This window comes from Cryptotermes secundus, unplaced genomic scaffold, assembly GCF_002891405.2.
Source record: "Cryptotermes secundus unplaced genomic scaffold, Csec_1.0 scaffold688, whole genome shotgun sequence".
Taxonomy (NCBI): Eukaryota; Metazoa; Arthropoda; class Insecta; order Blattodea; family Kalotermitidae; genus Cryptotermes; species Cryptotermes secundus.
Window position 1 is genome coordinate 175,353 of NW_019725012.1, and position 19,068 is coordinate 194,420.

The following is a 19,068-nucleotide window of genomic DNA, read 5'->3' on the forward strand; positions in this document are numbered from 1 at the left end:
ATGAACACAATTCCTAAATATGTCCAGATTTCATCTGATGTGACATACTTGTAATTGTGTTTTCGAGAGTGAGGAGTTAATTCATGTGAGTTGAAGTGCTGGTGAGCATAGCGATTGGATTCAGTTGTGATGTGATTTACCAAGTCGTCATCCAGAAGAAATGTTAATCCATGAAAAGGGATGCATTTTATGTGTTATATCAATTTTGATCCCGAAACTACTAGCAAATGGAAATATTGGGGGTACAATGTCTCCGTACGTTCATGAGATGGGCGTGTCAGGCACCGCACTCGTGGTAGGTAAATGTTCATGATTACTGTCTTGTGGATCATCGTCTATCACTGTATTATTGTCACTATCAACTTCATCCAATTCAGGAATAATTATTTCATCGCCACTATCATCATCAGACCAAATCTCGGTCACAACATTTTCCAGTTGGTCTGTAGGAACACGAAGACACTTGCTGCAAGAAGCCATGGTGAAACTGAATGAATGTGAAATATTTTCTGACCTTTTCCTTCTCAGAGGGTTCTGACAGTAATATAGACCCCCACAAAGTTTACAAGGGTTCTTTAAAAACATGCACAAAAACTATCATATATATGTCTTTGGTTGATGAGTGCCAAGAGAGCAAAGAAGGGAAGAGATTGTCAAAGCGTTAAAACACGCCAACGCCAGGGAACGGCTGGCATCGTCCGGGCGTTAAAACACGCCCGCGCCAGTCAAAGAGTTATATTCAGATAATCACAATACACATCATATACACACATTCATTCATGTACACTCTCGCTTGCTGTATAAATGTTACGGGAAAAGTAGTATGACAAGCATAATAGTGCTAACAGATACATATATTCATGGAAAAGTACACGATTTGTATCTCAGTTCTCAAAATGTGATGCCACACCCCCCTAAATTATTCCTGAATTTATGTGATGTCACCTCTGTTAGTCAGCAAGAAGTGCAGTTCTGCAACACCTTTGCAGATCCTTGTCTGCCTGCATGGTTAAAAAAAAACATAAAAAGGTAAAGCTATCCCTGTATCAGGCCTTGGAGGCCCAGAGGGTTGTGAGACGTTGAGGGTCCCACATTTTCTAGACAATCAACCCAAAGATGGCTGTAAGGTTGTCAGCTTTACACTGGCCGCTCTTTACCTCCCAGGAAGATTCCTGGTACTCATTTCTATTAGACGCTGAGTTGACACCAGAGCCATTGTGCAGCTGGAAGGATTAGGTCAACTGAAAAAAAATCAAAGGAACTCATCGGGACTTGAACCCGCGACCTCCCAACCTATAGCATAGTGCCTCAACAAACTACGCTACTGCGTGCCTGCATGGTAACAACAGGAACCTTAATAACCTTACAGCCTCTCTGCACCTAGTGCATGTTAATGTAAAGAAAAGAACTGCGTAACATTCTGGTGGCTGCTCTCGTATTACATCTTACTGATCTCGCTTTACCAAACTGTGCATGCATACAACATGTTTCAAATAATTCTTGAGAACTTGACGATCCCCTGGAGAGCGGCACCACAGTTTGAGAAAAAATGTCTTACATGATAAACAATTTGAGAAAGCAGAGTTAAAATAAACTGCATGAGTCACTGGTCTACATTTTGAGCTACCTGCTGTTTCTGACAATTAGATAATGAAACGTGACACCTCTCCCATAGATGTGTCTCTTAGTCTCTCCTGCTTCTCTTCATCCTGCCCATAGTCAGCTATCTGCTGACAGACAATGGCAAGTCCCAGTGCCTATATTTCAGGAGTTAGGCAAATTTCGGAAGCCTCAAAACATTTATTTGGAACTGATAATGCATAAATTGGGAGAAAGAAGTAAGTGTTGGTGCAGATTACATGATTAATCACTTATACTCATATTTATTAGTATACACCAAACATCTATGGCTGTAAGTTAGGAGTAAAAATGCGTTTTTTGCTGATATCCAAAAGCAAGCGCATGTAAATTATGCAACTACAGCAATAAAATATTCTGAAACAAACAGTTTGCCTATCCTAATGTCCATGAATCACCAAGTTTAATTAGGAGTTTCATGTTCTGCTCTAATTAGCCTGTAAAAGTAAAATAAAGGTATCCCTGTAACAGGCCATGGAGGCCCATAGGGTTGTGAGATGTTGAGTTTCCCACATTTTCTAGACAATGGGCTTGTAGATGGTGGTAAGGTTGTCAGCCTTACGCGCCAGCTGTCCTTTACACCCAAGAATATTCCTGGTACTCATTTCTGTTAGAGGCTGAGTCAACCCCAGGGCCATAGCGCGGTTGGAAGGATTAGGTCGATTGAAAAATATCCAATGACCTCATCAGGACTTGAACCTGTGACCTTCAGGCTTATAGAATAGTGCCTCAACCAACTACGCTACCCTGTGCCCCCTTAATTAGCCTGAGACAATCAAAATGGCATCCTACCAATTCCATTTTGTGACTATGTAAGGAAGCTGAGAGAAATGTGAAATCCTAAATACATACCAATAAAGGAGTAAGATTTTTTCACAGTCACTGCAAGCACAAGTTTTTTGTTTTGTTACTAACCTTCTGAATAACCCCTTCTCGCTGGAGGGATCGAGCTTCAACGCTTTATCACACTGGTCTCGAGCTTCAACATGTTCCAGAAGTTTCAGATGACAAAGTGCAAGATTGAGATGCCCCACCAATAACAATGCCTTTCTCTCTGCGTCTAAATCACCTTCAAATCCTGCAAACGAAATGGCAATTGGGTTACTTCTTACAGGATGGACATGCATACACATCTAAAATACAGGTAAACGTAGGGCTGCACCTGTATCTAAGCATCACGACAAAAACATATTTATGAAATGGAGGTGGGGTTCCATACATTCTGAACTTTGTAATTCAGAAGGGGTGGAAAGTCAGACCCATGGCTCAATTTATCATAATTCATAATTTATTTAATGTCCATAAACTGTTACAGAAGTACAATTGGACAAGACAGTTAAAATCATCTAACACTAACAAGTCAATGACTCAAAAATGTACAAAACGATACACAAGACAAAGAACAATACGATCATCTCAGGATCTTAGTCCCCCTGCTGAAGCTTAGCGACCAAGGATGACAACCCCCAACAATTTAATGTAAAGCAACACATACCCTTACATCATCTATATTCATCCACAATGCATCGAAACTAACCTGCGCCACCAAACTACTGTCCATCACTGTTACTAAAAAAAATTCCTGCAGAGAATAAAAACAGTTTTGTAATAAATAACTTTTTAATTTATTTTTAAAAACTTTAAATATTCCATTCTTTTTAATTCATGGGAAAGAGATGTCACTACTTATTTGGCAGGAGACTGAATAGGCTGCAAAACCAATTAGTTGCATGGTGACAAACAAATATCTTCCAGGCAGCAGACATTCAATTTACTGAGTTATTCCTGCTGGCTGGCTGATTCCTCATAATCTACAATTAAGTAAACATGCTTACACTGAATTCAGCCAAATGTTAGGTTAGAAGTTACAAGTAAAAAGGACAATATCAGAGAGGTCCTTCTGGTTTGTCAGATATATTGCTTAACTCTGTGGCAGTAACGCAACTCTGCAGCATCAATGCCCAAAATATTTGGAAAGAACATGCTTGTGCCACTTCATCCACCACAAATCCCATGCTTTACTCTAGAACTGAACCTGGGAGTATGTGGTGAGAAGCATTTAACTGCCCAAGTTATGGCACAGCCCCTTAAACTTTAAACAAGTCATGAATTAGAATATAAAGAGAAGTAAACAACACCCACAAACCATACCAAAGTACAATATGCTTTCATATTTACCTGAACCAAACTCCAAAAAACTTATAACTTTTTTATACATCTTCAATGCTAGTGCATACTTCTCATTTTTGAAGTAATTTGTCCCTTTCTCCTTGAAGAATTTTGCTTGTTCTATTTTTTCGGCACTATCCAGAGACCAACTTTCCTTTGCCTAGAAGGACAAGCATAGATCCATGCAAGCCATGAAATTCTTTCAGGATTACGAGAAAATGAAGAGATGTATTTGAAAAACTAGGTGCAGAATTGCTGACACTGGTCTCAAGAATGCTCTTATACCATGCCATTAAATTGAAATTCTTAACATACCTTCAGAAATATACTGAACTTCATTACAGTCTTCAGGAAAACGATTTCATTGCAAAATATCAAAATGCTATTTACAGGCCCTGGAATCAATCTCCTGCATATTTACCATTATGGTTACATTAATTGCTTTGAATTTTAATCATTATAATTAACTAAATACAATGCACTATGATGATTACAATTAATTAAATCTTTAAGAGTCTTATGTCATAAAACAACTGAAGGTGTTGAGGAGAATATTTGGACCGAAGAGAGATGAAGTGACAGGAGGTTGGAGAAAACTGCATAATGAGGAGCTTCATAACTTGTACTCTTCTCCAAGTATAATTAGAATGATCGAGTCAAGGAGGATGAGATGGGCAGGGCATGTAGCACGACTGGGTGAGAAGAGGAATGCATATAGGATATTGGTGGGAAAGCCAGAAGGAAAGAGACCACTGGGAATACCAAGGCGTAGGTGGGTGGACAATATTAAAATGGATCTTAGAGAAACAGGATGGGATGATATAAGTGGATTGATGTGGCTCAGAATAGGGACCAGTGGAGGGCTCTTGTGAACACGGTAATGAACCTTCGGGTTCCATAAAATGCTGGGAAATTCTTGGAATAGCTGCAGAATTGGCAGCTCCTCAAGAAGGGCTCAGCTCCATGAGAAGTCATAAAACCCTCCTCCCCTTACTCTGATAATGTGGTCTTGGTCCAAAGTCAAATAATAAGACTGGCATGGAAACATATATAAGTTACACACTTACCTTCTCAAAGTTCTTTAATTCTACTTCATACTCAATATCAGCATTTGGTGGAATGGCAAGCTCTGCTTTTCCTTCGGCTTTAAAAGCGTATTTCGATTTCAGTTCAATCCGAGATTTCTCCCCTTTCTTAAATTTTTCGATAGCTCTTTCAAGACCTTCACAGATTCCAAATTCTGAGCCTTCTCCCAATGGAAAGCTTAGCTCTCGTTCTTCAAAAACTCGGTTTCCATGTTTCCCGACAAGTCTTACTGCAAATCAATGTCACAAGTTACAGAGAGATATGGAGGCCAAAAAAGACATGTTTTCAAAACCTCAATTCTCTTCATTCTTATGTAAACATTCTAAATGCATGCTATCGAGTGTCAATAAATGAAAAATATTTTACATGGAAATGAATTTCTGTACTTATAAAGTAGCGATAACAAGCTGGCAAAGACCTGCATTTTTAAAACTTCCATGCCCAACTACGGGGTTATGTTATGCTTTTATGCGGGTGATTCTTTTTTCCCTCCCCCCCAATCTTCATGCATTTTTAAGAACTGTGTAATAGTTCAGATTCAAGTATAATACTGGTACACTTGGTTGGTATATTTGCCGTCTTTCCAACATTCCTCTGTTAAGAGTCTTTCAAATGAAGGTTGATTATCAAGAGCACAAGTTACACCATTACAAATGCTACTGTAGTTCTTACAAAAAAAAACAGGGAAACTCATTTAAGATACAATTTAAAAAATCACAAAATATTTTATTAGTAACATATTTAACTTAAAACGAACTCTTATTATTGATGTTATAGTAAGTTATGAAGTTCTTATACTATGTATCACTGAAGATATTGTTACATATATATTGATTATTTATTCCAGCTCTTGCATATGCTTCCCAGTAAGTGTCAACATTGGGTCCCGTGTCGTAGCTTTACGGCACGTAAAAGAACCTCATATCTCCAAAGGAGGTCACTGAGCCAAATTAACGAATGTTTCCCGCCCAACATCAGTCACTAATACCTCCAGTAGATGGGGGAAGCATTATAAATACCTCTCAGCCAAGTAGAGCCAGTCTTGCTGGCTGGGCAGGACTGATGGTAAGCACCAGTACCGGTAGGATATAGAGACTGGTAGATATCATAGAGGGAAGCACAATGGACCAATACAGGTCTCAGTGCACGGGGAAACCCACCCTCTCCAATAACTAACTGTCAACATTACCATTAATTATGTCAGACATGTCCAAAAAATGACCACAGGTAATAAAAGGATTCCTTATCTGTGTGTGACATACCTTCCACTACTGCACCTTCATTAGGCGTGGAGTAACCATCTCCCTTAGTTATCTGGTACCTGATTATGCCACCATCTTTCTTCTGACTCAAATCTTCTCCTGTCCACTCAATTACTTCAATCTATAAAGAATTTATATGTTTTTACCTCCCTCGTATGACATTACACCCTGGACACACACAAGCACCATATACAACCCACCACTACGACACCCATATACCAAACATCATTGTCAAATGCTTAGCACACTCATCTCATACTTTTGAAGTGTTGGCTGCAGGATTTGAAGACTAGCTACCCCTGAGTTTCTTCATGAGTTTCCCTAGTTACTCCAGGCAAATGCTGGGATAGCACAGGCGAACCTCTCCTTAATATTGTTAATATTCAGAATTAACCTGACTTGTCATATATCATGTACAATGATCTACAGTGACGAAATAAATCAATCAATCAATCAAAACAAACTTTCATTGAACAAACAATTTGTTGCAACTCCCAATTCAGTTAGCAAGCACAGAACATTGTTTATGAACATTTTGATAAATTAACATTAACAATTTAATGACATGTCTTGTGAAAAAAATAAACTTACAAACATTCAACTTACAAGCACATTTCAAAGAACACATTATGTTTGTATGCTGGGGTTTGACTGTACCTTAAAATATGTAACAAATGGCCATTTTAGTCCATGTCCTTTCCAAATTCATTATTCACAAAAATTACCCTAACACTTGTTCTTTTTTTAAAACTATTTACATTATTATTATTATTTTAGTAGTAGTAGTAGTAGTAGTAAGTAGTAGTAGTAGTAGTAGTAAGTAGTAGTAGTAGTAGTAGTAGTAGTAGTAGTAGTAGTAGTATGGCACTACAGCCCTTTGTTGGGCCTTGGCAACTTTCTCAGTTTCTTGATTAAATGCGCGGTAGGTAGGACTCCTTGGACGGGGGATCAGCCCGCTGCAAGGCCACTACCTACACACACAACATCCCTTGAGTGTGATTCAAATGCACAACCCCAGCGTTTGAGCAAGCAAAGACAGTTCATGCCTTAGACTGTGCGACCACTGTGACTCACACTTTTTTTTCACACACAATGCAGAATATATGCATAAATGAACGAGATCTGTTAAACAACCAGAAACAAACCTCAAATATGAGAGTGGCATCTGGTGGAATCGTAGGTGGGCTTCCTGCCTTCCCATATGCATACTCAGGCTTGCACGTCAAGACTGCAACTTCCCCCTTTCTCATAGTTGCAACACCAATGTCCCATGCTTTGATAACACTTCCTTAAAAAAATAATACATACATAATGTAACATGTTTGGAGTAGATACTTCCATGGTAACACAATAACACTGAGCCCTTGCGTAGACAATGCCGAAACAATGAACGTGTTCCCCCAGAGATGAACAACAGAAGGCCGTTGAGTAACAACGGATGGGACGAAACATGTTACCAGTGTATAAAGAGCGTTCCCGAAGCAATGGATTGCTGAACACGTGAGATCAAACCTTGGCGAATGGTGTCTCGTGTCCGGTCCGCAGAACATCTACATAAGCCGAGAGCGACAGTTTGAACAACTGCGACAACACAGTTTGAACCTAGTCGAGACGTCGCAGAAGTCACGTGATACCACAAGCAATAATAATTGTATGGTGTATAAGTGTGAGTGTCCAATAAGAGTCACTAAATCCGAGACCCACTTGAAGTTATTTGTCACGTGACATACACAATACGTGACAATATATTACATTCAGTGCATCCAAAAATAAGTCAAAATAGCAGTAGGATGTAGAATAAGCCATAAAAATGAAAAACATATGTACAGTACAAATGAGGCTTTCATATAAAAAATAAAAATAGATCTGAAGAAGGTTTATATGAGGTATACATCAATACTCTCCACTTGTGGTTTTTATAAACACTTTTGAGTAGATAAAGAGCAATTTTTAAACAACAGGAACTCATCAACAGAGTAGACTAAGTGCGTATTTAAGTATATCACTTTAGTGCTACTTACAATTAGCACCCCATGATGGCCAAACATAGTGGCTGAAAAACATCTAACTGCCGAAACTATAGTTACCCTAAAATTATACATATTGCCACGTGTTGGGTATGTAACGTGACAAATAACTTCACGCCATCTTGGGTCAAGCAAATTTATTCCACTTGCTCTTACAGTTACACAATTCACAATTTCTCAACTCCTGCCATCGGCAGTATCACAATTACTTCTCCTCCTGGAGTCACTTCCATTCACTTGATACATCTCGACTCAGCAACTGGACTTCAATTCATACTGGATACTAGTAACTCTCTCTCTAATAACTGGCTCAATACTCAGTAAATAGTGTTCACTGCTCCTTACTTAGGCTCGGCACAGACAATATAGAGAACACATTGGTGCTCAGCAATATATATCAGGTATTGTTGTCAGGTGTTTCTACCTACACATTGCCTAGCAATAGTCACTGCACTGACTCGCCTGTTGCGTGACGTCACAACCTAGAGGGGAGGGGTGTTTACCGAGCGTTGTGTAATGATGGGAGGAGTGCGGGTACATGACATCACTCACGGAAACACGGAGTTCACGTGAGCCCTACTTCCTGTTGCACCATCCACGTTACAATATATTGTGAGACTGAAACTGAATTACAATGAGGATTTTCATTCATAGAACTTTTGAGTCCAGATGCTAGATTGCTGAAGATTTTCAGGCCAGCATAGTATGCATTTTCCTAAAAACATTTGAGGTTGACAACTCATCTATGATGGTAATGCTCATTTCTTGTGTTAACCCTTTTGTAAGGCTGAATTAGTCTCAGTATGTTCTTGGTTATCTGCAACATGGTTCATTAATGAAAATATGTATTCAAGTGGAACATGCAAAATCTCTAATCCACAAAAATTCTAACAGTTTTCTTTTATATCTTTTTGCTTTTAGATGAATTACCCCATAAAACTGTTCCATACTTTACTACAATAACAGGCAAAATAAGTTTACTTGGGAGTGTCAGTGTTACGGAATAACATTTATAGTTGGAAAGCACTCAAATAACGGAACTTTCTGAATTATGACATATGGAACAAAAAATATAGACTAAAAGATATAAAGTTTGCAAGCAGTAGCAGTATAGATGAAGTTTCTAGGAAGTATTATGAAACAAAAAAGGGAGAAAGTAAGAAGCTATGGAGGTAAAAAGTCTACAAGAATAATCTGTGGAACAATAAGGGTAATGGTATGGGAATGTATTAACTTATGGATGAGAACACAGTTCTACTGAGAACATAAAAAGTAATGGTGTCAAATAAATTACCATTTGGAAGATCAAGGACTGGGTAGAGAAACTAAGACAGGAAAGATATACAAAACAGTCAGGAAATAGCGAACACAATGTTTATGGGAGGGCACAAAAGAATAGCAGAAATGCCAGCAGATAATTATTATAGTACCCTTCAAACCATAATACATGAATGAATTTAGTATGGTATTTTAATGAAGAGGCTACCATAACAGCAGAGCATATAAGTGGTATTCAGTGGGTTAGTAATTTGAATCTCCTCACACGGTTCCTTACCTTTACCCAGGTTAAAGTCAAATGGTTTTCCTCTGTCTCTACTAGAATCAAATTTTGTTCCATCTGTCAGAGTTCCAACATAATGCACAAACACTCTGCTTCCCTGGACTGGAGTTTCAAAGCCAGTGCCTTCCTTTATTATTTCTTTCAGTATGCCACCATCTTTATCAGGTGAGATGTCAACTGCACTGGGTCCAGGGCTTTGTACCACCTCTGCAGTTTCAGTATTCTCTGCTGCCATTCCTAAAATTGAAACATGAGAATAATAATTAGGTAACAAAGATTAGTTCTGCTAGGATAAGGTAAATTTGTCCCTGTAGTTAAGCACAGGGACAAATTTACCTTATCCTAGCAGAAAGGCGCATGTGGGAGTCGATGTACAGATCCACACTTTCTTGACCTCGGCACTAGATGGAGGTGAGTGGTCAGTTCACGCCCATCGCTTTACCCCCAGGGAAAGAGAGCCTGGTACCCATTGGATCAGAGGCTGGGTGGACTCCAAAGCCAGTCTGGATTATATAGAGAAAAGAAAATTCTGACCCTACCAGGACTCAAACTCCAACCCCTTGTTCGCTCGGTCAGTATAGTTTGCTTGTGGACTCAAGCTACGGAGTTTGTTTATGATGATACGTTTCATTTGCCTTCAGAAATTGTTAAGTCCTCCTCCAGCATGGTGATAAATCCCATGGCATCACAAGTAGTCTTTCACCATTGTCTTTTGGTTTTCTTGTCATCTGTATACTTTGAGGAAACTAGCAAAAGTTGAAAATTATATTAGCAGTCTTCCTTTTCTCTTAAGACATCAACATGGTATTTATGGCTTTATGATCTCTGTGTTATGGGGATCAAGGTTTGGAGTAACTCGTGCAAGTGACTGGCGTAACTGAATGAAAGGGATTCCACGAAATTTTGTTATCTGCCTTCACTTTTTCTGATTAGTGATGTTTGTTTATGCATTAACAAATGTGTCTGCATTCAGTTGGATTCTTTCATTTTGAAAATATAGATTAAGGGGATAGTGACACTGAGTTCCAATATTTCAGTGTCTGTTATCACTAAAATACTTGCCGGTCACAGACAAGCAAGTGGACACACAGCTAGGTAGATAAACATATAGGCAGATACAGATATGGAGGCATTCAACAGATCTTAAAAGGAGGATATGGAACAACTTGCAGTACATCATATCACATGCAGAAAAAACCTACAAATATATCTCACAATTACAGAACATATATCCAAAAAAAAATACAATGAAATTCACTACATACCTAACTATACAATAATTTATCACCTATGTTACAAGTTTAGAAATATATAATTTACATTGCACCACAAAAAATATTATTAAACTAATATACAAAACAACTGTATTAGATACATACATGTTGCACTTACTTCATTGTCCATATAATCGTACACGAATATACATAAATAGCTTACTTTCCATATACAAAATACAGGCACATATATACAAATACTTAACCATATATGTAATTTGAAATCTGTAACACCATGTGTAAACACGAATATATAATTATGTCTTTATTTTACATTTTTATTAAATGAACCCTCCAAAAGGAACTTGTATAACCAGCCTCAAAATCCAAGCAATGGAAATTTTTCACACAAATAAAATTACTATTTTCTCGGCCAACATTTACATTTAAATCTATTCTAACATAAGACATGTGAAATTAAAATTTGAACAGTCATTACACGCTGATATGTTAGGTTTTTGGACTTTATCCATCGTCCTGGTTTTTAAGATAACAAATAAAAACACGACGTTTCGGACCAGGTCCAGTGATTGAGGCTAGCTCTTTCTAACGGACCCAACTGAATAGGTGTTTTCCTTCACCTGAGGACAGAAACAGATCCAGTTTCCGAAACGTCGTGTTTTTATTTGTTATCTTAAAAACCAGGACGATGGATAAAGTCCAAAAACCTAACATATCAGCGTGTAATGACTGTTCAAATTTTAATTTCACATGTCTTATGTTAGAANCCAAAGATGTTTTACAGCATAAACATGCATAAAGGATCATAAAGGATCTCCAACGGTATTCACAAGGATAATACCAATAGCCTTCTGTGTCAAGCTCCGTATCAAACAATACAATCTTGAAGTTGTATGGAAGGGTTATATTTCGTTACTCGCCTTGCATTATAATAAAATATTAGAAGCAATTTCAATCCTGCATATCAGTTACGTACTTTTCCGCATTCGCCCGAATATAAGAAGAGATTTTTTTCTTCAAATACTGCTTCTTAGAAGGGAGGGGGTCGCCGTAGTTTCTGGTTCTTAAAAATAAATGTAATGAGTACTAATAGGGCATTCTAATATTTGTGAAATTAACCACAATTATATTACTGGCATTAAGTTTTGAATTTATTACTCCTTAATGGTACAGTTTTTACTTCTTTTCTCTTACAACCCTTAAAACCAAATAACCCAATTTCGTCAAAACTTCTATTTTCGATTTTCTCATTGGAAAACTTGCGGGACGGAGGTCACCTTATATTCGGCCATATACAGTAATAAGAAAGGCACCGTCCAAACATGTTATAAATTAACCCTTCTATTTGCGTTCACATGCTTCACACTAAAAACGAATACCAGAGAGAAGCTTGGTTGTGCCCAATAACGAGCAAAAACATTTTTCAATTTTTCACTTCGAACTTACCAGCACCAAATTATTTACCACTACTGCAATACTAAAATCCTCTCTCACACTGCTCGCAATCACTGGAACGAACTTCCACGCTCGCTTACTTTTTTTTTTTAGCACAATACGTTTAATCTAGAAGCGTCTTAACAACGACATCTTCTAGAATATTCCAACCGGCCTCGACCTTCTCTCCCGCCCTCTACGTTCCGGGCTTCCGGAGATAACATCACTTCCCCTGATATATAGCCAACATAACTAACTGCGCTGCCAACAGTAACAAATTACATTCGTGACAGGATATTATCTACGTATCACAGAACTACATATACTACTGTGGCCACTGTGGCACTCACCAATTCAACTCATTCATTGAGCTGAGCCCTTCTGGGTATGCCGCCAACTGCGAAGCTACTCAAGAACTTCACAACATTTCATGGAACTCGAAGGTCCACAAGAGCTCTCCACTGGTCCCTATCCTCAGCCAGATCGATCCAGTCAGTACCACCCCTTCTTGTTTCTCCAAGATCTATTTTAATGTTGCCACCCATCTACGTCTTGGCCTTCCTAGTGGTCTCTTTCCTTTTGTCTTTCCCACCAATTTCCTACATGCATTCCTCTTCGCCCCCATTCGTGCTACATGCCCTGCCCATCTCATCCTCCTTGAATTCATCATTCTAATTATACTTGGTAAAGAGTACAAGTTATGAAGCTCCTCTTTATGCAGTTTTCTCCAACCTCCAATCACTTTATCCCTCTTCGATCTAAATATTCTCCTCAGCACCCTGTTCTCAAACACCCTCAGTCTATGTTGCCCCCTTAATGTCAGAGACCAAGTTTCATACCCATAACTATAATAACATTAGAATATATATTTCCAGACAGCTCCAAAAATGTAAAAGATTTGTGTTCAATAGTATCACAAGCTCAGCTTCACTATATTGCCAAATCAAAAGCATAGAATTCTGGATGAATGCTTGCCAGTACTAAGAGGCTTTAGATCTGAGGGTCAAAATTAACAATGCACCAGCAGATGTGCAACTTTCATATGCCCTTCTTATTTACCGCAGCACTGCTGAGCTGTATATATGTTCCTCGAAGTAAATCTGACCAAATTAAAGTGACTATGGAGCAGAACTGTTCAGCCAATTTGCCAAAGAAATTGCCTACCATTTATGGCACCTAAAGAGGAAAAGAAACCAGGGATGCAATTGGGATGATGAGAATTATAGCAGAACGAACTTTGGAGATAGATGAAGAACTGTGTGTTTGCTTCATAGACTGGCACAAGGCACTTGACCATGTAAACTGGACCAAATTAATGCAGATCCTAAAGCAAACAGGTATCGATTGGCGTGAAAGAAGATTGATGAGCAAATTGTACATGGATCAGAAAGTTAGAGTGCGACTGGACAGAGGGGAGACTGGAAGTGTGCAGATTGGAAGGAGTTTGACAAGGATGCTGTTTATCACCAATTCTGTTCAACTTGTACAGCGAATGCCTTACCAAGGAAGCTCTGGATGGGCTCGGAGACTTCAAATTAGGATGGCAAATTATTCAAACTGTGAAATATGCAGATGACCTTGGGTTAATGGCTAAGGAAGAAACTGTGCTACAGGACATGATTGATAGACTAATTGAAATTGGAAGGTGCTATGGCATGGAAATGTGGAAAAAACGAAAATAATGAAAATTTCGAGACAACCAACCCCAGTCACAATAAAGATAGACCACAAAGAACTGGAGAATGTGAAATGTTTTAAATATTTGGGTAGCTTGTTAACAGATGATGGAAGGTGTACTAGTGAAATTAAATGCAGGATTGCCATGGCAAAAGTTGCATTTAGCAAGAAGAAGAATCTTTTTACCAGCAAATTGGACTTAAATTTGAGGAAGAAACTAGTGAAATGCTACATTTGGAGCATAGCTTTGTATGGGGCTGAAACATGGACACTTAGGGCAGTAGATCAGAAACATCTGGAAAGTTTCAAAATGTGGCGTTGGAGAAGGATGGAGAAGATCAGTTGGACCGATTATGTGAGAAATGAAGAAGTGTTAATTAGAGTCAGTGGGCAGAGGAATATCCTACACAAAATAAGAAAACGGAAGGCTAATTTGATTGGTCATGTTTTACGCAGAAACTGCCTTCTAAAGAAGTTATTGAAGGAAAGATAGAGGGGCAGATAGAAGTGACAAGAAGACGAGGAAGAAGACGTAAGATGCTGGATGACCTTGGGGACAGAAGAGGATACCGTCATTTGAAGGAGAAAGCTCTAGATCGCATTACATGGAGGAATTGTTTTGGAAGAGACTGTGGACCTGTTGTCTAACAGATTACTGATGATGATGATGAAAAGGCATAATACTGGCATTCTCACATTTTAATTCTTTTACAATTTGTTTTAATGTACTGTTTATGCCAAAGTCTTCCTAGTGGACTATTCTGTTCAGGTTTCCTCATTAGGATTTTGAATCCATTTATCATCAAATTTAGCCCATTCTAAACATACCCTGTCCAGAAAAGGAAAGGCAGTTTTTAGGCCTATAGTGATGTCTAGATGAATGCATTGATGTAACCTAATCCAAATAAACTTCAATGAAACATGTTACTGAAAATACCATCTTTATTTTGTGCTATGTACATTCACATTCACCTCCTGTTCACTTGTCTTTCTCACGGTCAAGTTAGCCAGAGTCAGCTGCTCATGTGTTCATTAAAATCACAGCAATTGCAGGTATAATAATTTTCATGTACTGCAGATTCCACCTAAAGAGCCATAACAGCCCAGTAAATAATGTGGCTGGCTATGAACAGCATGATCAGGTTTCAATTCCCAATATGGATAGGGATTCTATCTTTATCCCCACCCCCAGGCTAGATACAAGGCCTACTCAATCATATGGTACTAGTATCTCTTTCCTAAGGAGTGAAGGGGCCAAGATTTCTCATGTTCACCTACCACCATCTAGCTCCCTAAATGCCTTCATTGTGTGGCACGTAAGTACTGAAGAAAGGCTGCCTTGCTTTTACCTTCGCATATTCCTAGTTTTCTCTTAACTAAAGTCTGTTCCCACAGGCAGTAACTTCCTTCTGCTTCAGCAAAGGATGTTCATAAAGGTAAAGATACAGTTGTACCTGCCTTTGATTAACTGAGCACCACAGATACACATTGTAGCATATAGAGCCATTGCTAGGTATTGGCCACAACAGAAGAGCTGCTGGAAGTGGTGTTCTCTGTGCGGTCCGTGCCTAGGCTATATAATGAGAGCCAGCTGCCATTAAAACTTCTGTTTGAGTCATGTCAAAGAATGGGCTCTGTCCCTGTTCTCTAAGAGACAGAGGCTAGCTGTATTGACTGGACCCAAATAGAGGTCTTTTTCCTGAGGACAGGCAGCAGCATCAAGTCTTCAAAATGTTTCAGATTAAAAATATAAATTAGGATGGCTATATGGACAAAACTGATCATACTGCAATTAAGCTGGACATTGGCTACTGCCTGAGATATATTTAATATAAAAATCATTCCAGAGGCTAGCTCTGTTTTGGGGCATCAGGTAATTGTCTTCATTGGTCGCATCCTGTTGTGTGTTTCAGAAATATAATATTGTCACGTGCTGCAGTCCAACACACAGGCCAATATGAAAGCATGGCGAGAAGAGATGGTCGTCATCAGAGAGGCAGAAGTACCGCTCGGAAGATGAACACCTCCGAAACAGAATAGGAAGAACCTTTAGGCTGTTCGGGGACGAACAACCTTTAGAAGGGAGCAATGTAACATGTTTGGAGTAGGCACTTCCATGGTAACGAATACGTGGAAATTGGAGAGTTCCCACAGTGACAAATTGTAGCAATGAATTGTCGCTGAGTAACAACGGATGAGACGAAACACGTTACCAGTGTAATCTATAAGGAGCGTTCCTGAAGCAATGGATTGCCAATCACATGAGATTGAACCTTGGCGAGGGGTGTCCTCTATTGAGTCCACGTGCGGCTTATATAAAGGGCCTGGCCTCGGACAGACAGAGAGATAGAGCCGCTGGAAGAGACAGTTGAGATCCAGCCACAGCCAAGGATAGTTGAGACGTCGCATTGGAGTAGTAGGCCAGAAGTCAGGTGATACTATAAGTGATAATAATTGTAAGGTGTGTAAGCGTGAGAGCCCAATAAAGATTCGCTGAATCCGAGACCCACGTGAAGCTATTTGTCGCGTGAAATACCCAACANGTGTGACGTCACCGCTGTTGATTAGCATTGCGTAGTTGCCAGGTTACGGGGCTCGGCTATCTTCGGCTCCGCTCGGCTCTCTTCGGCTCCGCTCGTGACGTCACCGCGCGTTGCGCATTGCGGGGTGATTACTCGCCTATTACCGCGAGCGTTACGTTACCGCTGAGGGGTGGGAGTGGAGCGCTGACTCACCCACCGCGTCACTGCTGGTGTGGGGGGGGGGCTCAGATTTCGCAACATGTCACACTATATATCTGGTAATTGGTTGTTTTTACAACCACAGCTATTTTTAAGTAGCTTTCTTGTATCAGTTGTGGCAGTTGGTACTGAATCTGGAGCCCTTTAAATGCTAATAATGTATGCTCCCACTAATACAGTAAATAAAAAAAATTGGTTCATATGATGACAATTGATTATCCAAGGACTAGAGCAGAGACAACTCCTTAAATATCTTCACATTATATCACCTCAGACAATGGACAATTAACAAATTCCCTAGTAGAAGTAATGGTGATGGCCGTGGTGGCAGCAGCAGTAGCAGTAGTTGTTGTTGTGGTAGTGGTGGTAGTAGTAGTAGTAGTAGTAGTAGTAGTAGTAGGAGCAACAGAAAGAATATCAATTCAACATGCACAATGCCAAAGCCCACCATCAGGCACATCCTGACCCCATTCCCACAGCCTACTTCTGAGACACTGGGCAATAGTAAACATATGCGGCCCGCAACCACAGCAGTGACAGCGCTCGATGCCGCTACATCACCACTGGGGAGGGAGATGGTGTCCTCCATAGCGCAACACTTCACAATATGTTCCTTTTGGGCTAATCTGTTTGCATTCAGGATGTGTAAGGATAAGGTAAGAGTGAGAGAGGTACGATTTTTTTCTCTAACAAAATATAATATTACAACTGTACAAAAGTGTCCGTAATTTATTTTCCTTCTCATCATCTTTCTTTCTCTCACTTTTTTGTTGTTTTTTTGTTTTTGTTTTTTTTCTCCTTTTTCCAGTTTTGCTGCCACATCTAGGTAGATACTAGAGAGTGGCACATATTTGTTCTGTGCCAATAAAAATAGCTTCCAACTACAGTACAAAGCTACAGGAGTCAAACAAAAAAACCCAAACCAAATACAGTAAAAAGCTGCAGCAAACAGATGTAAAATAGTACAACAAAACAACTTCTTATATCACGACATAACACAACCTATATAAAAAATGGGAAATGAACTGATGAAAAGTAGCCTGAAATTCCATAAAGCAGTGGTCAACTGTTGCTCTGAATTATGAGTAATGATGCATACCAAACTGGAATATTTAAAACATTAATATCACTGATTCCAATTTGTAGGGAGAAAGCAGAGTCATACAGCACTTCCACATTTTTGCACAAACACCATGCTATTAAACATGAGTACAAAATTCGTGTTTTCAAAAAGAGCATATAGAACAATGCTGACCAACCAACCCATGAAATCTCTTTGCAAAGAGTAATGATAGCATTAGTCACATAAAATTTAAACAAAATCTCACTTTGCACCAAGAACAGTTCAAATTCCAGCATAATTTAACCAGAAACTTATGTATCAACTCTCATTCACCTAAGTAGCTAACTGTAAAATTACATTCTCCACTTCTTGGTGCAACTTGATATCTTTAGATATGGCAACTTGGAAAATTAAAAAACAAAGGAAGCTGCTTTGTACAAGAAAGTGTTTACAACACTTAAGTCTTTCTAGAACTAAAATAAACTGTTGACAGCGAGAAGGCTCATGAAGTCTTGGCTCTGTGCCACATAATAATAATAATTATTATAAACACTAAAAATAAGACTATGTTACATTCACACATACTGTAACAAAAACACAAACTGTTGGGTGCAGTATAAGAAATAGTCTATCACAATGACAATGTAATGGAAAATATTGTTTCATAAAATCTCTCTACACGGGATGATTACCATTAGACATATTTCCTCGTGTCACCACTGAGGACAAAGTTTGGTCAAGAGTCTTCAAGTACAAAGATGGGGTTACTGGTTAAGAATGGTCCTCTAGCAAAACACTTAAAAAAAACTCTTGCTATATCATTCACTAAAAAAAGTATGAAAACATGCTTCAATATTAAAGATGCAAAAGAAGTTTGTTTTTAAAACCCATCTATAATGTCACCCTCAGCATAGTGGAATGAAACATGGCACGTGTCTCTCTTTCCCTGTTCAGATCCAGGTAAAGACTTCTGCTGCTGCCCGTAATGAATGACATCTTGACCAATGACTGTCCCTTAAATAAATTTCTGCATATAAAGCACAATTATTAGATATGACTCAGTCAATGCGAAGAGTACAGAAAGGCACTTAACAAAGTGCATGACTGCAATGATTAAAAAAAAAAATACATAAATTTTCATCTGTCTCACATGATATAATTTCTGAATACTTTAC

General features: G+C 38.9%; 1 protein-coding gene across 2 annotated transcripts in view; it reads right to left on the bottom strand.

Annotated features, from left to right (window-relative positions):
• The window catches only part of LOC111863232 (peptidyl-prolyl cis-trans isomerase FKBP4), a 19,697-nt gene extending 7,072 nt beyond the window's left edge, over positions 1-12,625 (bottom strand). Inside the window, exons 1-7 of one of the 2 annotated variants that reach the window (XM_023849349.2) lie at positions 12,425-12,624; positions 9,738-9,980; positions 7,301-7,443; positions 6,156-6,276; positions 4,875-5,122; positions 3,817-3,967; positions 2,554-2,716 (exon numbers count right to left, since the gene is read on the bottom strand). In XM_023849349.2, coding sequence (XP_023705117.1) covers positions 2,554-2,716; positions 3,817-3,967; positions 4,875-5,122; positions 6,156-6,276; positions 7,301-7,443; positions 9,738-9,978 — 1,067 coding nt within the window. In that variant the 5' untranslated portion in view covers positions 9,979-9,980; positions 12,425-12,624. Of the gene's footprint in view, positions 1-2,553; positions 2,717-3,816; positions 3,968-4,874; positions 5,123-6,155; positions 6,277-7,300; positions 7,444-9,737; positions 9,981-12,424 lie in introns of both variants that reach the window. The other variant, XM_023849347.2, reaches the window with a different exon arrangement.
• Positions 12,626-19,068: the final 6,443 nt, after the last annotated feature.